Here is a 10,565-nt window from a genome sequence, read left to right on the forward strand (position 1 = left end):
ACATGGCCATAATCTGGTTCAGACTTCAAATATTCATGATCAGGACGAATAGAAATCAATAAAGTCTGACAGTGCCAGGTCATGTGACAAGCATGAGGTAGATTGGAGCAAACATTACCCTGATAACATTCTGGACATTGTATGGTATCCCATAGGAAGCAATATTTTATGGTGCATAGAGTCACCTTTGGGAACTGACACAAAATAACCCTGCACCCGAGTACTGGCTAGGGAGACCAGCTCAGCATTTCCAGTGCAAAAGACGAGCTATTTTCATTACCTTTGCAAATCTGATTTTCCACATCTATTGCCTTGGAGTGTCTGGGAATGGTGCAGTATATAGAGTGTTTTAGTATACTGTATTGTTAGCTCTACTTTAGTAAAAGGAGCCAACAGGCACCATTCTGGAAACTCCTCAGCTTCACTTGGATGGATTTATCCTTGCTGTCGCCCTCCCCCTCTACATGTAAACTCAGAGACAAAACTACAATTCAAGTAGAGGGCCGGCAACCAGCCAAAAACAGTCAGTGGCCAATTTACACCCATGTTGTCCTAAGATGTTTATACAGATGTGCCACTAAATTAAAATACATGCTAATGAGTTTCACTTTATTTCCTAAACTGAACGAATACCGAATTCGGCCCCAACCCTGTTCAGTGGAGTAATGAAGGGCTCACCTTCCGCTCTGCCAGGAGTTTCCTGTAGCCGCTGGCCCCCAGGGTGAGCAGGGTGATGAGCACATCCAGGGTGGGGGAGGCCTGGAGACAGAGGGCAGTCAGCGTCATACTAGAGGGGACAGACAAACACTTTCTAACCTGAACCCTTACTAGGACTGTATCGATTTTGGTACCAATATTGATTCCTCTCAATGATTGGTTTCCTTAATGGTTCCAATTCATATAATGAATTGATAATTATTTTGGCTTTGAATGCTTAAAATCTAGCCCAGTGGTCTCCAACTCCAATCCTAGAGAACTTTATTACAGGTAAAGGGAAGGAATGCGCTCAACTCTATATTCTTACGTAAAAACAGAGAAAGGGCGCTTGAAGTCAACAGTCAATCACATAACAAGGAAAAAAGGGGACTAACACTCACTTTATATAGTTGCAAATTGAAATCTTTGCTTATTGTATTATCTTCTTTTAGGCAACATATCCTACTACAACACATACTAGCCACATGCAGGTCTTTATTGTAGCGTAGCACTAACATACCTGATTTCATGACATGTTGATTATTTGAAACTGGTGTGTTAGTGCTAGGCTGGAATACAATCCTGCACACCAAGTAGCTTCCCCAGGATGGGCGTTAGAGCTAGACCCTGAGCTACCAAAATGAACGAACTTCCAATATTCCAGAGGGGAATTGGAATGTGTCACCAGCATCAGACAGACAGAGACAATACAGACACACAGGAATACAACAGAACACAGACATAATCAATTACACTATGAGCCCTATGATAACAGTAAACTAGTAGCTAATCCAGATAATAGCAACTTTACACAAAGGTTGCAGGCTTGGTTGAAACACATATGGCCCTTAGTGATTTGAAACAGCACTAACCTGGATACATTCTGCTGATCTCCTGAATAAAAGACCCATTGAAACCAGCAATTATGGCACCACCTACTGGAACCATGAAGTTTATGTCCAGGCTTTGTACAAAGGCATCGATTCTTCCAACACGAGCCCCCTAAAAGAGATTATGGAAATAACCAAATGTTGCTATGCCCATGGACAGGAAAAATGATTTTTTTAGGATTTATGAAAGAGGAGTTGGACCATTAGTACCTGCTGAATAAGGTGCATACACTTGGATGACTGCACTCCATAAGCAGTGTTGACAACATGGGGGATGTCATATTTGGCACACATAGTGGCTAGCTCCTCCAATCTGCCAGAACAGAGGAAAGTCATTATCAAATAATGCCCTGGTACTCTTGACCCAACATACACTGTAGTAATGTGGAAGTATGCTTCTGTCAGTAATGTCATGAAGTAGACTACATAATAAACAGTAAGCAGATTATACAAATAACATTTGTTTCCAGTGATACCAGTTATTATAGCACATGATAATTGGACATGGACATTTAATTTGTTACAGCTCTATGTATCCATGATTGGATGGCTTAAGGACTAGGTATACCTGTTGGGGACACGTGGGGCAAAGCAAGAAGTCGTGGAGTGGACACAAAGGATGTTCTCTGCTCCCAGCTCTTGCATCTTACGGTCCACCGCCTCCAGATCTGTTCTCAGCTCATCGCCCTCCAAAATGTTCTCAACCACCACTGGTTCAAATCCTGTTCATGGTTACGACGAGCAAGAGAGTGGTCAATGTTGGGGTTGGACAAGAGTTGCCTTGCAGGGGAGCTACACTGGGATAGCGCAAAAACGGTAGGTTTTTAGCTGCTAAAGTGGACGCGTAACATTTTCTGGCATAAGCAGAGCTCAAGATACTTTATTAAGTGTTTTCAGGCGTGAGCCGTGCGCCGAATTCTTGAAAATAGAAACCGAGAGTAATTTTGCACTGAGCAGGGATTAATGGGAGCGTGTCACGCTCCGCAAAAGTAAGGCCCTACGCGTCAAGTATAGCATGCATACTTCTTAGAAAAGATAAGTAATTTTCAAAACCAGCTGAACCGATAGGTGCATCTATTGCAAGAATAACAATCAGAGCAGGAATGGGGAGTACAAGAAACTGTAGATGGATGGTTTTAAGGGCTTAACATACTTTTATAATGTTACAGAGAGTGGTATTGAACACGGTCATGCTAGCGCCTAACCTGCAGTGATCATGGCTTTGAAGCAGGACTTCTGGTCAATGCGGGGCCAGATGATGTAGCGTGCCTTTGGTCTCTTGTGGCGAAGTGTTAGGAAGCACAGTGTCAGGCTCATCCCGGTTGCCATTGGAACTACGAAACAACTGGCCACACTTCGCACACCTGCAAACATACACAATAACAAACAAGCTAGGAACAAAAGTGTGCACATAGTGTAGCTCTACTACAGAACTGGAGGTATCCATCACTGTCCTGCAGTTATCAGTAGGCTAAATCCAATCTTAGTTACACACCTGAGAGTTTTAAAATGTCCCGCACAACTGAATTAGTCAGCTTGTTCAGCAGACTGGAACCTGCAGCCTTGGGTTGAATCGCAGCGATGTCACCAGATGTATTAACCTGTATAAAGCAACACACACAGATCTCATGATCATGACTCCACTGAACATGTATGACAAAACAGATGGCTACTTGGAATTTAACAAAGCAATAGAAAATTCCTTTATTTTGAAAAGCAACTTTACAAGCAACAGTTTATAAGAACCTGTAATGTCGTCGGGCCACCAGACTAGAGGCCACTCTGCCCTCCCTCTCGCCAACACCACAGTTTCCCAAGAAGTTGTTGCTGTCCATCACAGCTAGTTCATTCAGGAAGAGTTATGTTGTGCTCTCATTCCATCCCTCCTCAGGACATTTGCCCTTTAAGGTAGAGTAAGGATAGGCACTACAATAGCCAGTAGCTTCTGTCACGGCTCCTGAATTATGTAGGCTAAATAGAACTGTAAATACATTTGTAGTATCAATCTAAGTTATGGTTGATGTGCGCTCCATCTCCATTCACATCTTACATCATGGGGTGTAATAATTAGTTCAAACCCGTTGCAAACAGTTGCGATTTGCAACGAAAACGAGACAAATTCAGGTAGGTTCCTCCCCGTTTCGTTTGCTTCTGTTTGGTTCTGTTTGGTTCCTAGTGAATACACCCCTGATGTAGTTACTTGGCAAATGTGCATCTGATCTATTCATCTGATCGAATTAACAGAATTCGAAGGACTGTTATTCGGATATTACCTGTTCCAAAAGCTGTCTAATCAGTTGCTCATGACTGCGACGTGCCTGTGAACCCTGGCGAATGTAAGATGCCGACACAATCTTCTCACTTATGGAAAAGTTTTCACTATTCATCTCAACATTTGCTGTCAAAAAGATGAGAGTAGATTAGCATATGCAATTCTAGCCATAATAGTCAGTAGAAACGAACGTGTTCCTCACGAACCTGAAGTACAACCTGCTTCTAACGAGTGGTGTATTCAAGGCTAATGCCGAATCAAAGTGACGCTCAACTCAGTTTCTGCTAATCCTGATTTGGCTACTGGTTATTGTAGTATTTATCATTTTAAATCTGTTTTACCTTTGTAGCTATTTTCACGCTCACATTTTGAATTTTACTTCCGCGTTTTTGTTTTCTTCTGTGTTTATCAGCGGGTGGGGAGCCCAGAAACACAAAATAGCGCCTCCGGCTGGATGGAGTTCTACTACAGGGTACAAACCAGGGGAGAACGAATGCTGCCTCACGTTGAAGATCTGAGGTTCAAGGCCGACCGGTGTACTGCAGGCTGTTGTACAGTGCATTCGGAAAGTATTCAGACCATTTCTCTTTTTCCACATTTTGTTACGTTAGTCTTATTCTAAAATGAATTAAATAAATAAAAATTCCTCATCAATCCACACACAATACCCCATAATACCCCTTTTACTTGTGTGTGCAAAATTATAAAAAATTAAAAACAGAAATACCTTATTTACATAAGTATTCGAACCCTTTGCTATGAGACTCAAAATTGAGCTCAGGTGCATGCTGTTTCCATTGATCATCCTTGAGATGTTTCTACAACTTGATTGGAGTCCACCAGTGGTAATTTCAATTGATTGGACATGATTTGGAAAGGCACACACCTGTCTATATAAGGATCCACAATTGACAGTGCTTGTCAGAGCAAAAACCAAGCCATGAGGTCGAAGGAATTGTCCGTAGAGCTCCGAGACAGGATTGTGTCGAGGCACATATATGGGGAAGGGTACAAAAAAAATTCTGCAGCATTGAATGTCCCCAAGAACACAGTGCCTCCATCATTCTTAAATGGAAGAAGTTTGGAACCACCAAGACTCTTCCTAGAGCTGGTCGCCCGGCCAATCTGAGCAATCAGGGGAGAAGGGCCTTGGTCAGGGAGGTGACCAAGAACCCGATGGTAACTTTGACAGAGCTCTAGAGTTCCTCTGTGGAGATGGGAGAATCTTCCAGAGGGACAACCACCTCTGCAGAACTCCACCAATCAGACCTTAATGGTAGAGTGGCCAAACGGAAGCCACTCCTCAGTAAAAGGCAAATGACAGCCCGATTGGAGTTTGCCTAAAGGCACCTAAAGGACTCCCAGACCATGAGAAACAAGATTCTCTGCCCTAATGAAATCAATATTGAACTTTTTGGCCTGAATGCCAAGCATCTCGTCTGGAGGAAACCTGGCACCATCCTTATGATCAAGCATGGTGGTGGCAGCATCATGCTGTGGTGATGTTTTTCAGCGGCAGGTACTGGGAGACTAGTCAGGATTGAGGGAAAGATGAACGGAGCAAAGTACAGAGAGATCCTTGATGAAAACCTGCTCCAGAGTGCTCAGGACCTCAGAATGGGGCGAAGGTTCACCTTCCAACAGGACAACGACCCTCAGCACGCAGCCAAGACAACACAGGAGTGGCTTCGGGCCAAATCTCTGAATGTCCTAGAGTGGCCCAGCCAGAGGCCGGACTTGAACCCGATCGAACATCTCTGGAGAGACCTGAAAATAACTGTGCAGTGACTCTCTCCATCCAACCTGACAGAGCTTGAGAGGATCTGCAGAAAATAATGGGTGATATTCACCAAATACAGGTGTGCCAAGCTTGTAGTGTCATACCCAAGAAGACCCGAGGCTGTGTTCGCTGCCAGAGGTGCTTCAACAAAGTACTGAGTAAAGGGTCTGAATACTTATGTAAAATGTGATATTTCCATTTTTATTTGTCATTATGGGGTATAAATTGATGAGAGAAAACCCAAATGTAATCAATTTTGAATAAGGCTGTAACGTAACATAATGTGGAAAAAGTCAAGGGGTCTGAATACTTTCCGAATGCACTGTATGTGTACATTTATTTTGCAACGCTCGCGTTAGGTCAGCATGTTAGTTATATTCCGCGACAACACTTCAGTAAGGTAGCATTGCCAGAGATACAGTATTAGCACAGAAAATTGCTAGCTAGCTTACGCTCAAGATAACGTTAGCAAGCTTCCGGATTTTGTAGTTTGTATATATTATGGATCAACATTACAGTGGCTTGCGAAAGTGTTCACCCCCCTTGGCATTTTTCCTATTTTGTTGCCTTACAACCTGGAAATAAAATGGATTTTTGGGGGGTTTGTATCATTTGATTAAACAACATGCCTACCACTTTGAAGATGCAAAATATTTTTTTTTGTAAAACAAACAAGAAATAAGACAAAAAAACTGAACTTGAGCGTGCATAACTAATATGATTTTGTACGTTTGCCCACTGACAAAGAAATGATCAGTTTATAATTTTAATGGTAGGTTTATTTGAACAGTGAGACAACAAAAATCCAGAAAAACACATGTCAAAAATGTTATAAATTGATTTGCATTTTAATGAGGGAAATAAGGATTTGACACCCTCTCAATCAGAAAGATTTCTGGCTCCCAGGTGTCTTTTATACAGGTAACGAGCTGAGATTAGGAGCACACTCTTAAAGGGAGTGCTCCTAATCTCAGCTTGTTACCTGTATAAAAGACACCTGTCCACAGAATCAATCAATCAGATTCCAAACTCTCCACCATGGCCAAGACCAAAGAGCTCTCCAAGGATGTCAGGGACAAGATTGTAGACCTACACAAGGCTGGAATGGGCTACAAGGCTGGAATGGGCTACAAGACCATCGCTAAGCAGCTTGGTGAGAAGGTGACAACAGTTGGTGCGATTATTCGCAAATGGAAGAAACACAAAAGAACTGTCAATCTCCCTCAGCCTGGGGCTCCATGCAAGATCTCACCTCGTGGAGTTGCAATGATCATGAGAACGGTGAGGAATCAGCCCAGAACTACACGAGAGGATCTTGTCAATGATCTCAAGGCAGCTGGGACCATAGTCACCAAGAAAACAATTGGTAACACACTACGCCGTGAAGGACTGAAATCCTGCAGCGCCCGCAAGGTCCTCCTGCTCAAGAAAGCACATATACAGGCCCGTCTGAAGTTTGCCAATGAACATCTGAATGATTCAGAGGAGAACTGGGTGAAAGTGTTGTGGTCAGATGAGACCAAAATCGAGCTCTTTGGCATCAACTCAACTCGCCGTGTTTGGAGGAGGAGGAATGCTGCCTATGACCCCATGAACACCATCCCCACCATCAAACATGGAGGTGGAAACATTATGCTTTGGGGGTGTTTTTCTGCTAAGGGGACATGACAACTTCACCGCATCAAAGGGACGATGGACGGGGCCATGTACCGTCAAATCTTGAGTGAGAACCTCCTTCCCTCAGCCAGGGCTTTGAAAATGGGTCGTGGATGGGTATTCCAGCATGAGAATGACCCAAAACACCCGGCCAAGGCAACAAAGGAGTGGCTCAAGAAGAAGCACATTAAGGTCCTGGAGTGGCCTAGCCAGTCTCCAGACCTTAATCCCATAGAAGATCTGTGGAGGGAGCTGAAGGTCCGAGTTGCCAAACGTCAGCCTCGAAACCTTAATGACTTGGAGAAGATCTGCAAAGAGGAGTGGAACAAAATCCCTCCTGAGATGTGTGCAAAACTTGTGGCCAACTACAAGAAACGTCTGACCTCTGTGATTGCCAACAAGGGTTTTGCCACCAAGTACTAAGTCATGTTTTGCAGAGGGGTCAAATACTTATTTCCCTCATTAAAATGCAAATCAATTTATAACATTTTTTACATGCATTTTCCTGGATTTTTTTGTTGTTATTCTGCCTCTCACTGTTCAAATAAACCTACCATTAAAATTATAGACTGATCGTGTCTTTGTCAGTGGGCAAATGTACAAAATCAGCAGGGAATCAAATACTTTTTACCCTCACTGTATGTCTCTATAAGCTTGGCACATCTAGCCACTGGGATTTTTGCCCATTCTTCAAAACTGCTCCAGCTCCTTCAAGTTGGATGGGTTCCGCTGGTGTACAGCAATCTTTAAGTCATACCACAGATTCTCAATTGGGTTCCAAGATATTTTAATGTTTCCCCTTAAACCACTCAAGTGTTCCTTTAGCAGTATGCTTATGGTCCTGCTGGAAGGTGAACCTCCGTCCATTTCTCAAATCTCTGGAAGACTGAAACAGGTTTCCCTCAAGAATTTCCCTGTATTTAGCGCCATCCATCATTCCTTCAATTCTGAACAGTTTCCCAGTCCCTGCCGATGAAAAACATCCCCACATCATGATGCTGCCAGCACCATGCTTCACTGTAGGGATGGTGTTCTCGGGGTAATGAGAGGTGTTGGGTTTGCGCCAGACATAGCATTTTCCTTGATGGCCAAAAAGCTCAATTTTAGTCTTATCTGACCAGAGTACCTTCTTACATATGTTTGAAGAGTCTCCCACATGCCTTTTGGCGAACACCAAACGTGTTTGCTTATTTTTTTCTTAAAGCAATGGCTTTTTTTCTGGCCACTCTTCCGTAAAGCTTACGTAACGGCTCAAAGTGGCCCTATGGACAGGTACTCCAATATCTGCTGTGGAGCTTTGCAGCTCCTTCAGGGTTATCTTTGGTCTCTTTGTTGCCTCTCTGACTAATGCCCTCCTTGCCTGGTCCGTGAGTTTTGGTGGGCAGCCTTCTCTTGGCAGGTTTGTTGTGATGCCATATTCTTTCAATTTTTTATTAATGGATTTAATGGTGCTCTGTGGGATGTTCAAAGTTTCTGATATTTTTTTATAACCCAACCCTGGTCTGTACTTCTCCACAACTTTGTCCCTGACCTGTTTGGAGAGTTCCTTGGTCTTCATGGTGCCCCTTGCTTAGTGGTGTTGCAGACTCTGGGGCCTTTCAGAACAGGTGTATATATACTGAGATCATGTGACAGATCATGTGACACTTAGATTGCACACAGGTGGACTTTATTTAACTAATTATGTGACTTCTGAAGGTAATTGGTTGCACCAGATCTTATTTAGGGGCTTCATTGCAAAGGGGGTGAATATATATGCATGCACCACTTTTCCATTATTTATTTTTTAGTATTTTCTTTAAACAAGCAATTTTTTTCATTTCACTTCACCAATTTGGACTATTTTGTGTATGTCCATTACATGAAATCCAAATAAAAATCCATTTAAATTACAGGTTGTAGTGCAACAAAATAGGAAAAACGCCAAGGGGGATGAATACTTTTGCAAGGCACTCCAAGGCAGCAGCTACTCTTCCTGGGGTCCAGCAAAATTAAGGCAGTTATGCAATTTTAAAAACATTACACTACATTCACAACACACTGTGTGCCCTCAGGCCCCTACTCTATATACTCCTGTACGTGTTTGGATAGTGCGTATGTTATCGTGTGTGTGTATGCATGTGTCTGTGCCTATGTTTGTGTTCTTCACAGTCCCTGCTGTTCCATAAGGTGTATTTTTATCTGTTTTTTAAATCAAATTTTACTGCTTGCATCAGTTACTTGATGTGGAATAGAGTTCCATGTAGTCATGGCTCTATGTAGTACTGTGCACCTCCCATAGTCTGTTCTGGACTTGGGGACTGTGAAGAGACCTCTTGTGGCATGTATTGTGGGGTATGCATGGATGTCTGAGCTGTGTGCCATTAATTCAAATAGACAGCTCTGTACATTCAACATGTCAATACCTCTCATAAATACAAGTAGTGATGAAGTCAATCTCTCCTCCACTTTGAGCCATGAGAGATTGACATGCATATTGTTCATGTTAGCTCTCTGTGTACATCCAAGGGTCAGCCGTGCTGCCCTGTTCTGAGCCAAGTCCCTTTTTGTGGCACCTGACCACACGACTGAACAGTAGTCCAGGTGCGACAAAACTAGAGCCTGTAGGACCTGCCTTGTTGATAGTGCTGTTAAGAAGGTAGAGCAGCGCTTTATTATTGACAGACTTTTGTACAACTACTGTTGTATCAATATGTTTTGATCATGACAGTTTATCACCTCAACTTGCTGAATTTCCACATGATTTATTACAAAATGTAGTTGTGGTTTAGGGTTTATTGAATGATTTGTCCCAAATACAATGCTTTTAGTTTTAGAAATATTTAGGACTAACTTATTCCTTGCCTCCCACTCTGACACTAATCGCAGCTCTTAGTTAGGTGTTGCAGTCATTTCAGTCGCTGTAGTAGCTGACGTGTATAGTGTTGAGTCATCCGCATATATAGACACACTGGCTTTACTCAAAGCCGGTGGCATGTCATTAGTAAAGATTGAAAAAAGTAATGGGCCTAGACAGCTGCACTGGGGAATTCCTGATTCTATCTGGATTATGTTGGAGAGGCTTCCATTAAAGAACACCCTCTGTGTTCTGTTAGACAGGTAACTCTTTATCCACAATATAGTAGGGGGTGTAAAGCCATAACACATACGTTTTTTCCAGCAGCAGACTATGATTGATATTGTCAAAAGCTGCACTGAAGTCTAACAAAACAGCCCCCACAATCTTTTTATCATCAATTTCTCTCAGCCAATCATTAGTTATTTGTGCATT

General features: G+C 42.7%; 1 protein-coding gene across 1 annotated transcript; it reads right to left on the minus strand.

The window, feature by feature from the left end:
• Window positions 1-371: 371 nt before the first annotated feature.
• LOC121554233 (O-phosphoseryl-tRNA(Sec) selenium transferase-like) lies at window positions 372-4,231 on the minus strand. The gene is made up of 8 exons (XM_041867710.1): window positions 3,333-4,231; window positions 3,082-3,187; window positions 2,792-2,950; window positions 2,155-2,308; window positions 1,797-1,899; window positions 1,569-1,698; window positions 679-759; window positions 372-460 (listed from the first exon to the last, which is right to left on the minus strand). The coding sequence occupies exons 3-8, from the start codon at window positions 2,913-2,915 to the stop codon at window positions 372-374; spliced, it is 681 nt and encodes a 226-aa protein (XP_041723644.1). The 5' UTR covers window positions 2,916-2,950; window positions 3,082-3,187; window positions 3,333-4,231.
• Between the last annotated feature and the right edge of the window lie 6,334 nt (window positions 4,232-10,565).

This window comes from Coregonus clupeaformis, unplaced genomic scaffold, assembly GCF_020615455.1.
Source record: "Coregonus clupeaformis isolate EN_2021a unplaced genomic scaffold, ASM2061545v1 scaf0003, whole genome shotgun sequence".
NCBI lineage: Eukaryota > Metazoa > Chordata > Actinopteri > Salmoniformes > Salmonidae > Coregonus > Coregonus clupeaformis.